This window comes from Melitaea cinxia, chromosome 25, assembly GCF_905220565.1.
Source record: "Melitaea cinxia chromosome 25, ilMelCinx1.1, whole genome shotgun sequence".
NCBI classification, from domain to species: Eukaryota; Metazoa; Arthropoda; class Insecta; order Lepidoptera; family Nymphalidae; genus Melitaea; species Melitaea cinxia.
Genome location: NC_059418.1, coordinates 5,602,058 through 5,624,231, shown reverse-complemented (window position 1 = coordinate 5,624,231; position 22,174 = coordinate 5,602,058). Strand labels below are relative to the sequence as shown.

Here is a 22,174-nt window from a genome sequence, read left to right as displayed (position 1 = left end):
AGTCAAAAACGACGAAGGTGGACTATTTTTGTATTGCCAAGGTCTCGAATAAATGATAAGAACGCGAAAACAATATATCGAATCTTGTCTTGGGAATCTGTTTTGTTAACTGTTAAAAAACGAGTGTGCTTTAGACCACACGATTGAAGTAAAACTTACGAAGCGTAACTCTCCCTTTCTTCACTAACTTATATCTCTCAACTTCCGTCCGCCTCGCCGCATCACACTTTTCGTAACACATTCACCAGCACTCCCCAAGTCAAGCGTGAATAAAGAAGTTTTACTTCAAAAGCTGTAGAGGTTGCTTTAAAATGTCAGAATGAAATGTAGCCTTTTTTTACGTGGGGAAAATCCATCATGGAGCGCGGGAGCGCCAGAGGGTTATGTTATGTCAGACTCCTACTGACTAAAAACCACCACGTGTGAGCCGTCGTCCGCCTGGGTGGGGCGAGATGGGGTCGCGCTAGCATTCGCCACCTAAGAATGAAATGTAGCCTATGTCAAGCTTTTAATGTTGTTCATTACCAGATCTAGTTTCGTTTAGTATCGGAATGGGTATGCCTAGCATAGCGTAGTACCCAATTATAAACTACTGGCTTTTATTAGCGGTTTTGCTCTCATTGATTTTTTTTTAAATATTCTATGTTCTAATACCTCTAAGAATATGTGTACAAAGTTTCATGATGATCGGTTGAGTAGTTTCCGCGTGAAACCGTAACAAACAAACTGACATTCCATTTATAATATTAATAGGGATTCTTGTAGACACGCAATTCTTTTGGAATATGATTGATACACTGTCGTTAAATATCTGTATTTCGGGAGAATTCTATCTGTTTCGAGTCCTAAACTCAAATATTAAGCCTAGACGTATGCTACTATTATGATGTTAAGAGATATAGTTTGGTCATGCAATAACATTACAGATAATTATGCAATCATTTTTCGTTTCTGTTTTGTATTTGTTTTACTCTATTAAATAACAAGTTCCTAACGCTCTTTGCTTTAACTTTTTCAAAACATAAAAAACACAACGAGAAAACATTAAATATAATTCTAGTATATATTTTGTACTTATATAATATCTTATACTGTAGGTAGGTATAAAATAAGATAGAGATTTTATTTTAATTTATTAATTTTCACAAATATAGAAAAAAGACATTGGTTGAAAAGATTGAAATTCAAATGTACGGAAATATATTTAGAAAAATATTTATTTAATTTTACTAATGTGCTAATTTTACAGGTAACTGTTATTTATAACGCCTTTAATAAAATACCCTGTCAAGAGACCCTTGCGCTTGCTGCGTGGAACCTTCGACGGTTCATATAAAAATAGTACTAAGGGTTCTATACCCAGTGTGTACTAAAGGGTCAAGGGACTGACCGTGGCGTATTCGTTTTTTAAACTTTTCCGTTTTAGTGTCGTTCTGTCTCGTTAATCGAGTGGGACGTACCAGGCCTACAGTAGTGTTCAACCACTGCTGTACTTATCTGACGGTTTACCGAGAGCTCAAGGCAGCTGGGCAATTGTCTTTCAACAAGACATTGTACCCGGTAACCTATATTAAATCACCTTTCAAACATCCTATCCAAAAATCTTCTAAAATTCATCAAATTAACGAAAAATCCACATTACCATCTCCCCGAACCACTCTTCAACTTTCATAATCTCCAGCTCTAATTAAAATCCTCTAAAAGATATTTCCCATTCAATAAAAACAATAAATTTATATTACTTTTAAAATTTTACCAAAAATCTTTAAATTCCCAAGAAATTCCACCTTCGTTCTATCTCATAAATTCATTACCCATTTCATTCACACATATCTGCCATATACCCAAAGCCCCGTATAACCCGGTCAAAGATCAGTGGCTAGCGCTGCTGGTTTCTGACGAAAAGCTCTCTTGTCAGGTATTAGGCCTCCGCGCCCGGTCGCTCAAACCGACGGGTCGACGAGCTTCGGGGGGATCGGCGCTAGCAATAACATAGTTGGTGCTTGCTCTGATATCAGCTAAGGTAAGTTGTAATTTTTTATATTTTCCTTTTTGTTAACTTCAGAAAAAAAATCATAACTTTTGTACTAAAATAAGGCGTATTATGATATTGTGCATATAACTATATTTTTAAAGTTTTGAATATAACTTCAAATCGAAAATGATTTTATTAGTAAAAAGTTGTTCCTATATTGAACCAGGTTCAAACGTAGTCGAGGAATACTGTTCATAACTTTTCCTGAATATATCACGTAAATAACGAGGTCAACGATCCGAACATGTGTTTTAGAAAAAATAAATATTTAATTTCGATTCGAGCGCCGTCTGTTTATTCTCGCTTCGAATTGAGATAACGGTTCCATAACAAAAGATTTCTTTAAAATTTAAAAGCAGTTCTTGCAGTTCAAAGAAACTTTCAATTTAAACTTACATGTGTCTTTGTAATAACAATTATGTTCTATTTTTTAGTTGTTTTAAGTAGCCTGGATTTACAATTTACCTATAGTTTTTTAATGTAATTGCAAAGCCTCGATATGACGTAATTCGAAACTAATAATCATAGTATTTATTACAAAGTCGGTTCCCGCTGTCTGTATGCTTAGATCTTTCAAACTTCGCAACGGCAGAAAAAAGTTTATATGTATAAGTATAAGGTGTAAACCTTATATGTATATGTGCCAACCGTGCGAAGCCGGGGCGGGTCGCTAGTATCTAATAATAATACGATTGTTTTTGTTATTAGTCTTATAAATATAGGTATTACCTTCCCTCATATAGGAGATGGATAGGAGCTAAATCCACTACTTAGCTCCGTTCGGGTTGGCGGGATGTACTTCCTACTATCAGTAACTACCACTGTTAGGTGTATATGATAACAACCGAGAACGACAGCTTAACGAGCACGGTAGGGAAGACCAACAAGGACAGACACTCAGTCCGAAAACAAATATATATGTGTAATATCCATCCCAAGCGGGTATCAAACTCGCAACCGCCGGTGTTTAGGCGCCGTGCACGTACACAAACGACACCAAAGCGGTGTCAGTGAATAATAATAATAATTTAATATCTAGGTGCCGATTCACCCTTTGCTCGCACCAAAGCCCGATCATGTTGAGAGCGGGCGCGGGACACCCGGATGCTGACGGCGCATCCACATCCGGCACCGATATACGGCAGCTATACAGTACTCTTAACGAGTATCTTCAGCTCGAGACCAAGTTCCAGCCGCGCCTCTGCCTGCCAACCGATGGCGAGGTAAATATATATTTTTATATACTTCATCATACCTAAACAAGCGCTCTACAGCTCTGCCTGGTGGTAAGCGGATAAGGTAGCTTAGGGGCCATCCATAAATGGCGTCATTCGTTAAGGGGAGGGGTATAAGGGATCGACGAAGTATGACAATGTGTGACAAGGGTGGGGAGCGGTTCTAAATTTGGCATCACATTTCAAAATATACCGTAACTGTTAGTATTAAAACATGATATTTGAATTACTAGTTTATAAATTTTTCATACGTAGGTAGGTATGTTTGGTATGTTGTTATGTAGGTAGGTATGTTGTAACATTTACATGGACGGGGCAGGGATCAAAATATCGTATAATTTGTTTAGCGTAATATATAATTTACGAATAGCCTCTATATGAACGTCTGTTAACCAGGAGAATTGCAAGCCCGTTGCAACCCTAAGCCCCAATAGACAGAAGATCACAGCCAAATAATACTGTTCTCAAGTATTTATTGTGTCCTTGTCGTGGGCGAGGCGAGCAGAAGCTTTAAGATACTGGAAGTGCTCTGTGTGGACAGCAGGTGTTGGGTTCTAGCTTTGTAGGCGTGAAGACGCCTAGCGTACCGCTTACCTGATGGCAGATCGTACGCTGGTTTTACTAAAATACCAAATCAGATAAAACCACATACAAATTCTAAAATTGAGTTATATTAAAATAATCTTATCAACATAATTAAATTGTTTGTGTCAGCTCCGATGCTAGCCTGGAGTTTACTCTCCTGAAGATCGAATATCTAAATAGGCACAAAAAAGGCTTACTAGTCTAAGAAAAACATTAACACCATATCAAATGGTAAATAAACGAATCGAATAACGCCATCTACCGGAGCCCAATATGGCGCACGAAAACGTAACGAAATCATTCGTTCAGTAGATTTCACTCCTCATATTTTTTTCACACCCCATTTGAAAAAATAATTCTTATAGAGTAAACTCGAAGAACGACTTAGGCTCAGTAAATACCATATTCACTTCGTGACAAGCTTAAACCAAGGTGGGCAGGTTGACGATCAGTTTCCTAGTAAGACTGACCTTAATAGTACCATAGATCTATCTTTTAATATATTACATTGTATAATCTCGAAATTAGGTTTTTTTTTCTACAAAAATATAATATACTACCTACGCATTGCCGTTTTATCCGTGTAATATTATAAATTCTAATAATTACTAGATGGAAAGCTAGTCTAAGGGCCGGTTTCACCAGTTATGTATAGTTTATCCTGCAAATAAATTACAAATGGACTTTGACAAAGCGAAGTAGAATAGGCCATTTAGACCTTTAATATTGATATATGCAAATAATAATATCTCATCAATATAGTACAATTCGATTATAAAAGACTAATGAATCAAAAAAATTTAATTGTCGGATACCGTTATAGGTCAAATAACCTTATCTACTATTAGTAAAACTATCTGGGGTAGGGCACAGCAGAAATTTCCTGCTCAAAATATGGAGCAGCCCGACTGGGGTAGTACCTCGACTTTACAGAAGATCACAGCTAAATAATACTGTTTTCAAGCAGTATTGTGTTTCTGTTGGTAAGTAAGGTGACCAGAGCTCCTGGGGGGATTGGGGATTGGGTCGGCAACGCGCTTGCGAAGCTTCTGATGTTGCAGACGTCTATAAGCTACGGTAATCTCTTACCATCAGGTGAGCCGTACGCTTGTTTGCCGACCTAGTGACATAAAAAAAAACAGGCCCCTTTTATTCTAAGCCTCGAGCTAGGTCCATACCAAGTTTCAATGCTATCTGATTGCTCTGGCAACATTGAGTAACGAATGTCCATCCAAACTATGAAATGTACGTAGATTATTTTTAATGGTAGTTTCAAGTCATATACTACATAGAAACGTATAAGTTACAACATAATTGAGATGTGCGAAACAACAATCTCGTTTCGCAACATTGTTGAAATCGCGTAGACGTTTAGTAAACACGGCGTCCATACGGAATTACGACATTCGAAATATGCAAATGTATGGCTGGAGTCAGATCTTAACGAAATGTTAGAGAACGTTCAAAAAAATTAGGAAATGTGGTTAAGGATTTTAGTTTTTGAGTTGCAGACCAATTTTTTAAATTACACGTAATATACCAAAGAATTAAAGACATAAATGTACATTTTATTAAGTATTCCTAGGGCCTGTGTCACAGGCTGCTGACGTTTAACAATATCCAAAGGATAGAATTATGTTTATGATATGATTTTAATTTTTGCTGTCTAATTCCACTTTCGAGCAGATAGTGTCAATAATTTATATTTGCAAACTGAATTCCAAAAATTGAAATCTTTAAGGCCTTGTAACTCTTACCTATAAATCTCTACAATAAATAAAAAAAGTCTAAAAATCCAATTCCCTTTCAGAATGGTGAAGTGACAACGGGAGCGCGTGATGGCGCCGCCCATGTCCTTCGTTGTCTCAAAGTATGGTTCGATCTGCCGGCTGACGTGCTCATCGGTGCTATCAATCTGTTTGATCGGTGAGTTTCAACCATTCAACCAAACAACTAACCAACCAATGAGTCAATTATTCGACCAAGGAAGTATATTATAATAATCTGTCTTTGGAACATCAAAATCATATTAGCAACAAGTCTGAACTAAAGTTTTGGTATGTTCATATGAGAAAAATTTGAATACAATAAAATATTTTAGATTTTTTGCAATATCTCAGTGTAATATAAAGGTTGATTATCAAATTATACTGGATTGCCTTTTCCTGTTTCATATTCATTTTAGAAAAATTAAATTAAAAAAAAGTTCTCAATCAATTTTTTTTAATTTTTCAGCTTCCTAACAAAAATGAAGGTGCGACCATGCCACGTTCCCTGTATCACCGTTTCCTGTATGAACATAGCAATAGACGAGTATGCCGAAGTTACAAAACAGCCACGTAACGTCACTGTTGAAGAACTGGGTAAGTGAACAATTTGCTAACACTAGCTATGTTTTCTACAGCGATTTTCTGTAAGGTCGAGGTCCCCCCCGACAGGGTTTTCCTAATTTTGAGATGATACATCCTCCTGTGCCTTACCAGTTGAAGTTTAATGAAGTTCATACGTTTCGGCCGTCACCACCGACGGTCACGGCGCGATTCTAAAATTTTTAATCGACTTCCAAAGAAGAAGGAGGTTCTCAATTCGATTGTACTTTTTTAACCGACTTCCAAAAAAGGAGGAGGTTCTCAATTCGACTGTATTTTTTTTTTTTTTTTTTTTTGTGTATGTTACATCAGAACTTTTGCCCGTGTGGACCGATTTCGACAAATTTTCTTTTAATCGAAAGGTGGTGTGTGCCAATTGGTCCCATTTAAATTTATTTGAGATCTAACAACTACTTTTCGAGCTATATCTAATAATGCGTTTTTACTTGACGCTGTATTCGTCGACCTACGTTGTATTATACCGCATATCTTTCTACTGGATGTACCGATTTTGATAATTCTTTTTTTGTTGGAAAGGAGATATCCCAAGCTTAGTACCATGATAAGGAAACCAGCATCTGATGATGGGATCCTAGAGAAATCGAGGGAAACTCTTAAAAATCCGCAATAACTTTTTACTAGGTGTACCGATTTTGATAATTCTTTTTTTGTTGGAAAGAAGATATCCCTAGTTTAATACCATGATAAGGAAACCAGGATCTGATGATGGGATCCCAGAGAAATCGAGGGAACTTCTTGAAAATCCGCAATAACTTTTTATTAGGTGTACCGATTTTAATGATTTTTAATTTAATTGAAAGCCGATGTTTATCATGTGGTCACATTTAAATTTCATCGAAATCTGATAACTACTTTTGAGTGATCTTTGATAATGCGTTGTTACTTGACTATTTTTTCGTCGATCTACGTTCTATTACTCGTCGATGTAATTGAAGTCGGTTTTTTTTTCGTTTGCGAGCAAACACAATTATTTATGTATGTTACCTCGGAACATTTGACTGGGTGGACCGATTTCGATGAATTTTGTTTTAATCGAATTTACTTGACTACTTTTTCGTCGACCTACGTTGTATTATATTGCATAACTTTTCACTGAGTACCGATTTTGATCCGATTATCCGATGTACCGATTTAATCTTCATATTTCGCCATTGCTTCTACCGTTGTTGGGAGCATGTGCTGAGAAATTTTCAGCTTTTATAAAATGATGAAGTTCTAGTCCTCGATCTCTCGTCGTCTAGGCTCGATCGTTTAGGCTCTCGATCTAGTAGATTTGAAAATAGTAAATTTTGTAAGTAGATAATTAGGTAAAAAAAAAAATCTTTTATTTTTATTATATTGCATAACTTTTCACTGAGTACCGATTTTGATGATTCTTGTTTTATTCGAAAACTGATACTTGTCTTGTAGTTCGATTTAAATTTGATTGAGATCTGATTAGCACTTTTTGAGTTATCTTGGATAATGTATTGGACTATTTTTTCGTCTACATACGTTGTATATGTTGTATAATATGTTGTGTCGAAATATCGATTAAGCAAACAATTATATTTAATATAAGACTTCTTAGAATATATGAATGAATAATGTAATATGTCCGCAGTGTCGGTGTCCCAGTCGGCGTGCACGGCGGGCGACGTGGCGCGCATGTCGCGCGTCATCGCCGACAAGCTGGCGCTGGCCACGCGCTGCGCGGTGAGCGCGCTGCACTGGGCGCGCCTGCTGCGCGCGCTCGTGCTCGCCGCCGCCGACTCGCTGGCCCTGCGCGACGTCGCGCTGCCGGTGAGCTTTGTTTTAAACCGACTTCCAAAAAAGGAGGAGGTTCTCAATTCGACTGTATTTTTTTTTAACCGACTTCCAAAAAAGGAGGAGGTTCTCAATTCGACTGTATTTTTTTTAACCGACTTCCAAAAAAGGAGGAGGTTCTCAATTCGACTGTATTTTTTTTTATGTATGTATGTTACATCAGAACTTTTGACCGGGTAGACCGATTTCGACAAATTTTGTCTTAATCGAAAGGTGGTGTGTGTCAATTGGTCCCATTTAAATTTATTTGAGATCTAACAACTAATTTTCGAGTTATATCTAATAATGCGTTTTTACTTGACGCTTTTTTCGTCGACCTGCGTTGTGTTATACCGCATAACTTTCTTCTGGATGTACCGATTTTGATAATTCTTTTTTTGTTGGAAAGGGGATATCCCTAGTTTAGTACCATGATAAGGAAACCAGGATCTGATGATAGGATCCCAGAGAAATCGAGGGAAACTCTCGAAAATCCGCAATAACTTTTTACTGGGTGTACCGATTTTGATTATTTTTAATTAAATCGAAAGCTGATGTTTATCATGTGGTCACATATAAATTTTGTTGAGATCTGATAACTACTTTTTGAGTAATCTTTGATAACGCGAAGTTGCTTGACTATTTATTTTCGTCGATCTACGTTGTATTACTTGTCGATGTAATTGAAGTCGGTATTTTTTTTCGTTTGCGAGCAAACACAATTATGCATATATTATTCAGTTGTAGTACTTCTGACAAATCAGTACCTATTAGTCCTAATCTGATAAAAATGTAACAAGTGACTTTTCTCATATTTACACATTAAATACCGGCTAGTAATAATATTAAACGTAAATAGCCTGTACAGCATAACTTTAAAATTTCATCATCCTGCTTAAAATAAGTAAAAAGATACACGCAATTTACACTTTGAATTGCTCTCCTGTAAAGTTGCTGTTTTTAACATCCGACGTTTTTAATAGTCATGAGCGTATTGTTCTTAAATATAAGTAGGTCGGCAAACAAGTGTACGGCTCCCCTGATGGTAAGCGAATACTGTAGCTTATAGACGCCTGCACTACAATACAATACAATGCAAATATATTGTACAACCAAAAACAATACTAGTAACATAAAAGAAGTGCTGTGTGGCTACGGCACTAAAGAATTTAGCCACCTTCTCTCTTCCCGTGGGTGTCGTAAGAGGCGACTAAGAGATAACAAGGTTCCACAACCATCTTGGAACTTAAGAAGCCGACCGATGGCGGGATAACCATCCAACTGCTGGCTTTGATATACACAGGCCGAAGACGGGCAGCAGCGTCTTCGGTGCGACAAAGCCAATACTGCGGTCACCAACCCGCCTGCCCAGAATGGTGACTATGGGCAAAACACATGAGCTCACGTTATTTTTAGCGTAAACTTTGGAGGCCTATGTCCAGCAGTGGACTTTATAGGCTGTAATGATGAACATAAAAGAAAAAGAAACAAGCGAGAAATAATAATAATAATAATGTTAATATTTATTATATAATAATTTGTTATTAACAAAAAAAGAAATGAACAAAAGGCGGTCTTATCGCTAAAGAGCGATCTCTTCCAGACAACCCTTAGAAAAAGGACATGAATAAGAATAAAGCGGCATAGAGGTGTACTACACTACCAGAAGCATCGCAAGCGCGTTGCCGACCCTGTCCTAGCTTACCATATACAACGTTAAAAATACATACTTATAAATATATCTAAGTCTTATATTATAAACCTATGCACACAGTAAAGATAGTAGAAGACGATAGTAATGACAATAACATTAAAAATGTTTATATAACAAAGTAATAAAATGTTTTTTTTTTTTTTTTTTAATAGGAGAATGAGTTGATCAACTTGGTGGAGATAGCGGTGTGCGACGCGGAGTGTGTGAACGCTCGTACCAGTGAACTAGCACTCGTTCTTGTCTTCCACCAATTAGGTAAACATATATCTAATATATAAAATTCTCGTGTCACAGTTTTCGTTGCCATACTCCGAAACGGCTTGACCGATTTTGATGAAATTTTTTGTGCTTATCCGGTATCTATGAGAATCGGCCAACATCTATTTTTCATCCCCCTAAATGTTAGGGGTAGTCCACCCCTAAATTTTTATTTTTTATTTTTTAGACAAAATTTTTAATTTCTATTTTTTTTATGATACAACATTAAAAAATACATACAACCCTAAATTTTCAACCCTCTACCATCAACCCCTATTTTTAAATAGCGTTTAGCGGCAAGACAACGTTTGCTGGGTCAGCTAGTTTAATGTATCAATAACTCTAATTAGTGTGTATAACTAGCTGACCTGGCAAACTTCGTTACCGCCTTTTTTTTCTGAATTATAATAATTACATATATCACAATAAAATATAGTCTGTCTTTTAAGTTGGATCGATAGATGAATGGATAGATATTTAATTAAAATTGGTTAAGTAGTTTAGGAGTCCATTGCGAACAAATAATGTGACGCGGGTTTGTATAGATAATAATAAATAAAACAGTACACCTTTATACATGGTATTTCTGCCAAAGCCATTGTGGGTTAATCTTCATATTTCGCCATTGCTTCTACCGTTATTGGGAGCATGTGCTGAGAAATTTTCAGCTTTTATGAAATGTTGAAAGTCTAGCCCTCGCGGGCTCTCGATCTAGTAGAGCTGAAAATAGTAACTTTTGGAAGTAGATAATAATTAGGTAAAAAAAATTCTTTTATTAAAATCTTTTATATAAATTATTAATGTCAAATATTAAAATAAAACTTACTTCTGCTGTTTAAGTCAATGTAAAAATCAAATATTAAATTAATGCCGTAATGTTACAGAGAAGCACCTCGTGGAACGTAGCCGGCAGGCGGCTGAGGGCGGAGCGCCAGTTTCCGACGACGCTTACTACTTGTACGAGTTCGCAGCACAGTTGCAAGCTCACTGCAACGTCAGTACCTAGATATTTTTGAAATTGTATTGTACATATGCATTTTTTCTTTTAAATATTCTTTCCAATCTAAAAGTATTATAAATAATGATTATCAATTTGTTATTGAATCTAAAAAAATATATAATTATGTTTAAGATTTTTAAGTGTAGCAATACAAAAGACAATAACTAATAATGTACATAAACAGTACAAAATAATGTACATTCATATAACTGGTTCTTGATTATTTTTTATATTTTACAAAATTATATTCAGTGTAATATTTTTAATATTAAAATCGTACAATTATCCACACCAGATGTCGGACGCGTCCCTCGTGACCACTCGCGCCCACGTCAGAGATGTCCTGGCGCGCTACGAAGCGCGTCAAGCGGCGCCCCAGAGGCAACGCCTCGTGTGGCGCCTCTCCGAGCGAACACTCAAGGTAAATATACACACGAGTAATGGATGGCGACGACACGACTCCGACCATACGGTTATACCACCACAAGACTATCCGACCAAACGATTTACCGACCTTAAGGTTAGATCATAAGTTTTCGGTCATTTAACTCTCTGATTACTAGAATACCAGACCACTACAGTAACAGACTAGTCGATTGTCCAACTAAATATCTGACCACACGAATTTCGAAACACACAAATAACTGGCTAAAGAACTTGGCTATCCGACCATTTTACTAACTACTTGAGTAATCAACCACTTGACCAACCAAACACCTGACCACCCGACCACCCGACCACATGAACACCCGAACACCCGACCACCCGAACACCCGACCACCCGACTACTTGACAACATGCAACCCATAGGGAGTGGTATACGAGTTAATACTTATCCAGATTAGTCCACATCTTAAAAGTGAACCGGGGATACCATCAAGCGTAACTAGTTTGTAATATGTTTTAATTTTTTTCGAACCAGGTGCTACGCCCCACTGACCGCTTGACATCCCTATTGCCAACCATTGAGGAGCAACACTTCGCTGTCGACTCCACTCCGAAGCGCAATAGGTAATTTATTATTTCATTTGTTTTATATGGCAATACCAGCTGTGCCTGCAACTTCTTCCGTGTGGAAATCTAAGAATAAAGTTATTGTTCAGTTCTCAGATTTATAAATTAAATAAAATTCTAAAATAAAAGTAGCCTAAGTTACTCCTTATTACATCAGCTATCTGCCAGTGAAAGTTCCGCCAAAATCGGTTCAGCTGTTTCGGAGATTAGCCGGAACAAACAGACAGACAAAAATTCTAAAAATGTTATTTTGGTGTGTTCCGTGTATACATCCATATGCATTTTAGTAAAGTGCGGTTATTTCAATATCACAAACAGACACTACAATTTTATTTATTTGTATAGATTTCGAAAGAATATTAATAGGAATGTGTGTTTGATAAATTAAATGTCATAGGACAAAGTAAATGCATTAATAATCCTTCACACAGGACATGAGCACTTTTGTGATGTGTCCCAGACAAATATTTGTTAAATAATAATGGACCTGTGATCAATTTCATCTGGCATGTTATGAAATGAACAGTTCATACTCAAGTCTTCTTGGAAAATGTGAATCTTGCATCAGAGTTCCGAAACAGCAGATACACAACATCTAGATTACGACATACATCTCTATGGCTAAAACAAACATATGTCCCATGCGGGGATCGAACCCTCGACTCGACAGAGCGTCAGCCAGTAGCAGTAAGTCATAATGAGTATTTGATATGTTGCGTTTACTAGTTCTTAAGTTAAATTTTTTGTCTGCAGAACAGGAAGCGTAAGCAGCGAAAGCGAAGAAACCTCGGACTGGCCTCGAAGCCCCGTCTTACCCGTCTACTGTAATAACTGAACCATATGAACCAAAAAACCGCGAAGACTGAAGTACCGCTACCTTTTACCGTTGAAGAAAAAAAAAAATAGCGTTAATGCTAAATGCTAGTGTTACCATCGTTTGGCGAGAAGAAAAACTTAGGTAGAAAAATATTGAAGGAAAACTTGACTGCCATTCTCAGTCATTGTCAACTAAGCGACATGTATTTGTCAACGTTTTATAGAGTTGAGAATAAAAGTTAAAAAACACTGGCCAGCAAGACACTTGAAAAAAAAAAGAAAAAATACTGCCTATAAATAATACAGAGGCTGACAGATGTAGAAAAAAAAAAATACATTGGCTGTACTAATTTAAGACGTTCTAATCATCGGTAGCTATTCACGACTTCGCGAGTTTTGCGGAAACACGAATCCGACATAATAATTAGATAATAGACAAGGCATAATTTTTATTAATAATAATTATAATTATTATGAATAAAATTTTCCGAAATGAAAAGTTTTTTACTGGAACATCTAACTTTATTTATGTAAATGACAATAATCACACAATTGCCGTTATCTAATTATTAGTCATAGTTAAATTTTTAGCGAAATATAAGTATCGAGGTGAATTTTTTTTAGAGATCCCACTTTTGAATCGAGTCAAAATTACGTGATCTGCATTTCAAAAAAAAAAAAAAAAAAAAAAACTACGATTACACAAGTATTGTTTTAATTAGTTAAGAAAAAATAGAGTCAAAGATTTTTAGTTAAGAACTTTAATAAAAAGTACATGTGTAACCGTAGCTTTTTTTCGGGGATTAGGCTGTACTTAGGTTTCTCTAAGCTATTTTTCATTTCAATAAAATAAAATATAAAAAGATCCAGTCCGAAATTGAAAAAGTCATCCGTATAGCATTGGTGTGTGAACGAGAGAGCGATGCAGATATATGTGAGTTAGAGAGAGATAGCATATGGGTGTTTGCGCGGTAATGTATATTTATGATTCGAGCGTTATTTTGTAAGGTTTGTGTTAACATCGGCGAGAGCGATGGTTTGCCGCCATTTTATCAGAACCCAGAGCTTTATTAATGTAATTTTTTACTTTTTAAGAGAAAATAATAGTTTTGGCGGGAATGTCACCCGTTCATAGCTTTCGTACTGTGATGATTTTTGTAAAAACGAAAAAAAAATTCCATATTTTATAGACGTAAGTGTATGTGTCGCATAGAATGAGTGTTTAAGAAAAAAAGTAAAAAAAAAATATATATCCACCGAAATTTTTTCTTTGTAATTAAAAAAACATAAATAAAATTAGTATTATGATATTATAGTTGATAAAATAGTTAATTTTTAAATATATACTTCTTTATTACACTGACTAACTCGCTGAGTTTCGTTTAAGTTATTCGAAATTATTAATTTTGTTGTATCGTTGGAATTTCGCAATTATCTAATTAATAATATTTTCATTTTAATATATTGTAATACATTACATTAGTTAGTGATAATTAATCGATAAACGAAAAAAAAAATTACAAATTTTTAAAAAATGTAAAAAAAAAATGATCTCAATTTTTCTGTAGTAAAAAAAAAAAACAAAAAAATGTGTAGTGTGTTTCCTTATTTGCTAATTTTAACAAAAAAAAAAAAAATTCAGAAACGGTGCGTTTACGTTAAAGGTAAGCAAGATAAAATCTTTTATTTTTAAATTTTTATTGATAATCACACTAATAACAATCTTATGAATAATATTAGGGATGTATAACAAATATAATTATACATAATCTAATAATTGTGTTACAATACTTACTGCGAATAGACAGACTGAACAGTCTTGAATATTTACAAGAAACCTGACACTGACATATTTAGAAGATATACGTTAATTATATTTGTTAATATTACATCAAAATAAATTACACAGTTTTCACAATCGTATATTTTCTCGAGGCCCAACATTTTCAACCATATTTGTAATTTTACGTAAGTGGACTATTTAGCGCTGCATAATTAAATCAATATTTTGTATAAAGAAATATATAATCGCTCAAAATCTTGCCGTAATAGTTCACTTTTATATAAATAATATTGTTTTATTTTATCTTAAAGTTCAATGTATTTGTGTCTGCATTTATGAAATTGATATAATTGTGTGCCTGAATTTTAATAGTTATAATTTTACTGTAAGGCATCTTGTGCAAGAAATCGAAATCTCGAATTAGAGAATAAACAATAGTTACGTCTCTTGATATATTTTGTTTTATTTATCCTTTTAATCCTTTTTTTTTTTAAGTAGCGGGAAATTAAGTCACACGGCATGTGCGATGCAATAAAATCAAAATTAAAAAATCACACACAATCACTTCAGCCTATCGCAGTTCACTGCTGGACATGGCCTCTTACAACTTCGCGCCAAAAATGACGTGAACTCGTATGTTACCCACAGTCACCAAGCTGGGCAGGCGGGTTGGTGACCGCAGGGCTGGCTTTGTCGCACCGAAGACGCTGCTGCCCGTCTTCGGCCTGTGTATTTCAAAACCAGCCGTTGGATGGTTATCCCGCCATCGGTGGGCTTAAGTTCCAAGGCGGTAGTGAAACTGTGTTATCCCTTAGTCGCCTCTTGCGACAGCCACGGCGAGAGAGGGGGTTAAAAAATAGTTTTATTGAAATTGGCTTCAAAAGCACCTTCGAATCGTCATCTTAAAAATTAAAATTATTTTATTTATTTATGGTTGAAAGTGAAGCTACAACCCATTTGGAATGTAAATTCTACAGAGCACCGATAAGAAACTGCAGTTACTCTATAAAAAATAAAACTGAATACAAAATTAGTAATATCTTGCATGAAATACAGCGTTACTAAGTCAACATATCTTTATCATTTACGTAATCCTGTATCCATAATAAGCTTGAGCTTGAATTTCTTTTTAATACACACTAAATTTATTTTTATTATTAATTGCGAAATCGTATATTTAAAGGTACATAAAACCATATCTCAAATACACAGTGTTGATGTAGCGTTTAATTACGTAGGACCGTTTATCGGAGAATAGGTACTTAACCTGTCCGCCAAGGTTGTTATCATAAATACCTTTTTTTCATACAATTAGGTCGACAAACAAGCGTACGGCTCGCCTGATGGCAAGCGATTACCGTAGCCTATAGACGCTTGCAAATGCAACACCAGAAGCATCACAAGCGCGTTGCCGATCCTACCCTCAATCGTTCCAGGAGCTCTGGTCACCTTATTCACCATAATAGGAACACGTTACTAATTGTAAACAATATTATTTAGCTATGATCTTCTGTAAGGTCGAGGTACTTAAGCAGTCGGACTGCTCCAGCTTTTGAGTATATTTTCTGCTGTGTCCTACCTCAGATAAATTACCTGATACCGATCGTTACTCATACTAGGGAATATATCCGCCAACCGGCTGTGGAGCAGCGTAGTGGATAAGCTCTGATCCTCTTTGTCATCATCCCACAACATGGAAAAAGAGATCTATGACCAGCTGTGGGATGTTTGGCCGAATCAATTAATAAATCCATAAATTATTGATTATTGATTTCTACTAGCATCAAATTGTAAAACAGTACAAAACATCGGTTGTCAAATTGTTTTTATCCTCGAAACTTAAAAGTCTAAAATGCTAATAACATTTGATAAATAAAAAATACTAAAATGTAACTAGCTGTTTTTTTTTTTAATACGGGCAAACTAAACATTCTTGAAAAGAACATTGGGAATTATACAATCGGTGACTATTCTGGTGGTAAGCAAGTGCACTAGCTCGTTTAAGGGCTCTTTCATCTATACTAATATTATAAAGCTGAAGAGTTTGTTTGTTTGAACGCGCTAATCTCAGCAACTACTGGTCCGATTTGAAAAAATCTTTTAGTGTTAGATAGCTCATTTATCGAGGAAGGTTATAAGCTATATATAATCACGCTAAGCCCAAAACGAGCGGAGCACCAATGAAGAATGTTTCAAAATCGGGGGTTCTTTTTTCTTTTTGAGAGCTTCCGCTTCGTGCACTGTGAAAACATTCGCAAAAATCATGTATGACAGAATTGATCCTCTTTAAAAGTTCCAAATAATACAACGTAGATCGATGAAAAAATAGTAATACTTTGTTCATATTCCATATAACGCGACATTATAAAATTGTAGAATTATGTAATGTTCTACTGTTATTTCTAACATTTTGTTAGCGATTGTAGGCAGAAATTTCATAAAAGGCCCGTCGTCGATTCGCGCGAAGCGCTGACATCGCTTATTACGGCGGGTTTTTTAGTTGAAGCGGATTTATATTGAATTACGGTTTATGTCTTTTTTATTAAAAATATGTACTGTTCATGTTTTCACACAGCTCCGATGCACGACTGGAGTTTACCCCTTCAGATCAACTGTCTAAATAGGCACAAAAAGGCTTACTAGTCTGAGAAATATATTATTACTATATCAAATTGTAAATAAATGAATCTAATAACGCCATCTATCAGAACCTAATTGCGTTATTAGAAAACGTCTGAACGCCATCTCTAACAAGGTCATTCGTTCAGTAGATTTTACTGTTCAATTTTTTCATTCCGGGGTCGGCACGTAAAATAGCCAAGTAAATACCCAGTATTAGCGATAACTCAAAAATTAAAAGCACAAATATATTTATAACGAATAAACTGCTACTCTCTACTCTAGTGGAATATTGTAATTTGATCGATAGTCAACGAAGTAATTTCATTAAATTTTGATAGATGGCGTTGTGGCAAAGTATTGAACATGACCACAGTCGTCTTAACATCGTCATGTAAATACGTGTCATCAAAGATTACTCAAAAATTGCTCATTATATCTCAATCATGTTTAAAACGGACGACATGGCAAGTATTAGCTTTTGATTTATACAAAAAAGATCAAAATCAGTGCACCCAGTAAAAAGATATAACGTATAATACAATGTAGGGTGACGAAAAAACCGTCAAGTAAATACGCAATATTAGATATAACTCACAAATTACTAATCAAATCTCAATTAAATTTGAATGGGACCACGTGACGAATAGTAGCTTTTAATTTATATAAGAAACGTCAAAATCGGTGCACCCAGTAAAAAGTTATGAGGTATAATACAACGTAAGGTGACGAAAATAATGTCAAGTAAATACGCGTTATCAAAGATTAATCAAAAAGTAGTTATCAGATCTCGATAAAATTTATATGTGACCACATGATAAACATCAGCTTTCGATTAAAGTAAAAATTATCAAAATCGATACACCCAGTAAAAAGTTATTGCGAATTTTCAAGAGTTTCCCTCGATTCCTCTGGGATCCCATCATCAGATCCTAGTTTCCTTATCACGGTACCAAACTAGGGATATCCCCTTTCCAACAAAAAAAGAATTATCAAAATCGGTACATCCAGTAGAAAGTTATGCGGTATAATACAACGTAGGTCGACGAAAAAAGCGTCAAGTAAAAACACATTATTAGATATAACTCGAAAAGTAGTTGTTAGATCTCAAATAAATTTAAATGGGACCAATTGGCACACACCACCTTTCGATTAAAACAAAATTTGTCGAAATCGGTCCACACGGGCAAAAGTTCTGATGTAACATACATAAAAAAAAAAAAAAAAAAAAAAAAAAAAAAAAATACAGTCGAATTGAGAACCTCCTCCTTTTTTGGAAGTCGGTTAAAAAAAAAGTCCGCTACAGCATATATCTATCTTGTAAGGTTGGCTCACAACAAAACCTTTTTTATGCTAACCAAGTTTGTTCTAAAAGAATGCATTATTTGCTAAGATGTTTTTATAAACATGATATTAATCCTTATCTAAATAAATACGTTATTCATCACAAGTATTTAATATTCACATAATTCGATTTTAATGAGTATCTCAGGAGATATCGCAGTTTAAAATAACATCGCAGCAAAATAATGATCAAGTATTGCGCGCGCCTCTGTTCCAAGCTATATGATATAAAGGTAATACGTCATCGAGAGATATGAAGCACTGTTTTATTAATTATAGTGAATAAATAATGCACAGACTCGTAAAACAAACAGGCGTTTGACCACTCCCGGTATACAAATACTGACAATTCTACTAAGTACTAACATCTCTGACGTCAAACATGGACAAATGCAAACAAAATTTTCCATTTGTCCATGGTTTATGAGATTTTTTTCCAAGGTAGTCAAGAGTAGTCAGGGTAGTTTGTTACGCTAGCGTAGTGGCTAAGTAGAGGAAAGGTTGGTAGCCCCGATCGGTGGGTTGTCGGCCGGTCATATCTTAGCACCTTTGTATTTACCGATTTTAATAATTTTTGTTTTAATCGAAAGCTGATATTTGTTTGAGATCTGATGACTACTTTTTGAGTAATCGTTGATAACGCGTATTTACTTGACTATTTTTTCCTCTACCTACGTTGTCGATGTAATTAAAGTCGGTTTATTTCCGTTTGCGAGCAAACACAATTATTTTTGTGAATATATTGACTTTTTGGTTTTTGAAAAACTTTGTTATATTACAAAACAGTATTATCCAAACAATGTTGTGTTCGTAACATAACAAAACAGTATTATCCAATTTGAGGCAGTCGTTCAAAAGTTATGCGCGTACATACGTTTTAGATTCTTTTTAACCGACTTCCAAAAAAGGAGGAGGTTCTCAATTCGACTGTATTTTTTTTTTTTTTTTTTTTTTTTTTTTTAACCGACTTCCAAAAAAGGAGGAGGTTCTCAATTCGTTTTTTTTTTTTTTTTTTTTTTTTTTTTTTTTTTTTATGTATGTTACATCAGAACTTTTGACCGGGTAGACCGATTTCGACAAATGTTGTTTTAATCGAACGGTGGTGTGTGCCAATTGGTCCCATTTAAATTTATTTGAGATCTAACAACTACTTTTCGAGCTATATCTAATAATGCGTTTTTACTTGACGCTTTTTTCGTCGACCTACGTTGTATTATACCGCATAACTTTCTACTGGATGTACCGATTTTGATAATTCTTTTTTTGTTGGAAAGGGGATATCCCAAGTTTAGTACCTTGGTAAGGAAACCAGGATCTGATGATGGGATCCTAGAGAAATCGAGGGAAACTCTCGAAAATCCGTAATAACTTTTTACTGGGTGTACCGATTTTGATAATTTTTAATTTAATCGAAAGCTGATGTTTATCATGTGGTCACATATAAATTTTATCGAGATCTGATAACTACTTTTTGAGTAATCTTTGATAACGCGTAGTTGCTTGACTATTTTTTCGTTGATCTACGTTGTATTACTTGTCGATGTAATTGAAGTCGGTTTTTTTTTCGTTTGCGAGCAAACACAATTATTTTATGTATGTTACATCAGAACTTTTGACCGGGTAGACCGATTTCGACAAATTTTGTTTTAATCGAAAGGTTTTATGTGCCAATTGGTCCCATTTAAATTTATTTGAGATCTAACAACTACTTTTCGAGTTATATCTAATAATGCGTTTTTACTTGACGCTTTTTTCGTCGACCTACGTTGTATTATACCACATAACTTTCTACTGGATATACCAATTTTAATAATTCTTTTTTTGTTGGAAAGGGGATATCCTTAGTTTGGTACCATGATAAGGAAACCAGGATCTGATGATGGGATCCTAGACAAATCGAGGGAAACTCTCGAAAATCCGCAATAACTTTTTACTGGGTGTACCGATTTTGATAATGTTTAATTTAATCGAAAGCTGATGTTAATCATGTGGTTACATACTAATTTTATCGAGATCTGATAACTACTTTTTGAGTAATCTTTGATAACGCGTAGTTGCTTGACTATTTTTTCGTCGATCTACGTTGTATTACTTGTCGATGTAATTGAAGTCGGTTTTTTTTTTCGTTTGCGAGCAAACACAATTATTTATACAAAACTAGCTTCTGTCCGCGACTTCGTCCACGTGGACTCCGCTCCTATTGGTCTTAACATGATGATGAGCCTCTAGCCTTCTTCGATAAATGGGCTATTTAAACACTGAAAGCATTTTTCAAATCGGACCAGTAGTTCCTGAGATTAGCGCGTTTAAGCAAACAATAAACAATCTATTCAGCTTTACAATATTAATATATAGCTGACTCGGCAAATGTTGTCTCGCTGCTAAACGCTATTTAAAAATAGGTGTTGGTGGTAGAAGGGTGAAAATTTAGGGCTGTATGTATTTTTCAACGCCAAATTATAATGAAATAAAAAATAAAGAATTTATCAAAAAATTGAAAAAAATATTAGGGTGGACTACCCTTAACATTTAGGGGGATAAAAATAGATGTTGTTCGATTCACAGACCTACCCAATATGCACACAAAATTTCATGAGAATCGGTCAAGCCGTTTCGAAGGAGTTTAACTACAAAAACCGCGACACGAGAATTTTATATAATAGATGTTGAAATGAAATAGCAGACCGACAAGGCGGGCAGACGTTATCTTGCTCGGATTATAATCACTATTATTATCGTATTATCATTATTAATTATTTTTTATGGTTTGAGATTTTTTCCACAAGGAATTTATTGTTCCGATTTTCTAACTTCAACTTAATTTTTTAGTACCTACATATAAGTTTCTTGCCGGTTCTACTTTGCAGACTTTACTATTTGAATAAAGTTGTTGTTTTCTTCGTTTATTTAATCGTTCAACGAGGAAGGCTATATGATATATACTATTTTATTATATACGTTTGTCCCTCAAATTAACACGGGTGAAATAAATAAATATGTTTTTAGTTTCTACCAATATTTTAACAGTAATATAGTAATACAAGTACTTTTAGAGTAAAAAATAAAAAACACATTTATGATAACAAAAAATTTATTGTCGAAGCTGTGCAAATTTGTCATTTTCAATGTAATTAAAATTATTATGACTAAGATTATATAACACATTTGAATTGAAAAAAAAAAAAAGATTTACAACCTTTTTTATAGTTGGCACAAATTGCGAAAATAATTTAAAAAATATATTTTTTATATTTAAAATGTGGATATAAAAAATATATTTTTTGTAATATATTTTTTTGTTCAGGACTAGTTTGCATTATAAGAAAAATGTTCTTCAATCATTTTTAATAAAGAATAAATGTCAACGACGCAAAATGGCGCCAAAAATATTATGCAAAAAACTTAATGCGACTTATAAAATTTTTAAAATTAATGTTTTTTTTTTATCTTTATTTTGACACGAAGTAATCCTAAAATAAAAACTAAATTACTCTTAGAAATAAAGCATAATATTTACAACAGATTTTTATTTGTAATCTTCATATACATACAAGTTAATTTTATTTCATTAAAGCAAAACAATTGTATAAATCTAA

The 22,174-nt window shown here is 34.7% G+C and overlaps 1 protein-coding gene across 1 annotated transcript; it reads left to right on the top strand.

The window, feature by feature from the left end:
• Window positions 1–3,096: 3,096 nt before the first annotated feature.
• On the top strand, window positions 3,097–15,066 carry LOC123666283 (cyclin G). Its single transcript, XM_045600446.1, has 9 exons — window positions 3,097–3,258; window positions 5,666–5,781; window positions 6,091–6,218; window positions 7,849–8,027; window positions 9,897–9,999; window positions 10,887–10,996; window positions 11,298–11,423; window positions 11,925–12,013; window positions 12,770–15,066. Exons 1-9 carry the CDS (start codon window positions 3,112–3,114, stop codon window positions 12,849–12,851), a joined length of 1,080 nt encoding a protein of 359 aa, XP_045456402.1. The 5' UTR covers window positions 3,097–3,111; the 3' UTR covers window positions 12,852–15,066.
• The last annotated feature ends 7,108 nt before the right edge of the window (window positions 15,067–22,174 follow it).

Bases quoted from the DNA above. Each gene is read 5' to 3' on its own strand.
- LOC123666283 (XM_045600446.1), top strand. From the start codon at position 3,112: ATGTTGAGAGCGGGCGCGGGACACCCGGATGCTGACGGCGCATCCACA. The intron at 6,219-7,848 runs GTAAGTGAACAA...ATATGTCCGCAG, and splicing joins CGTCACTGTTGAAGAACTGG to TGTCGGTGTCCCAGTCGGCG. The intron at 10,000-10,886 runs GTAAACATATAT...GTAATGTTACAG, and splicing joins TCTTGTCTTCCACCAATTAG to AGAAGCACCTCGTGGAACGT.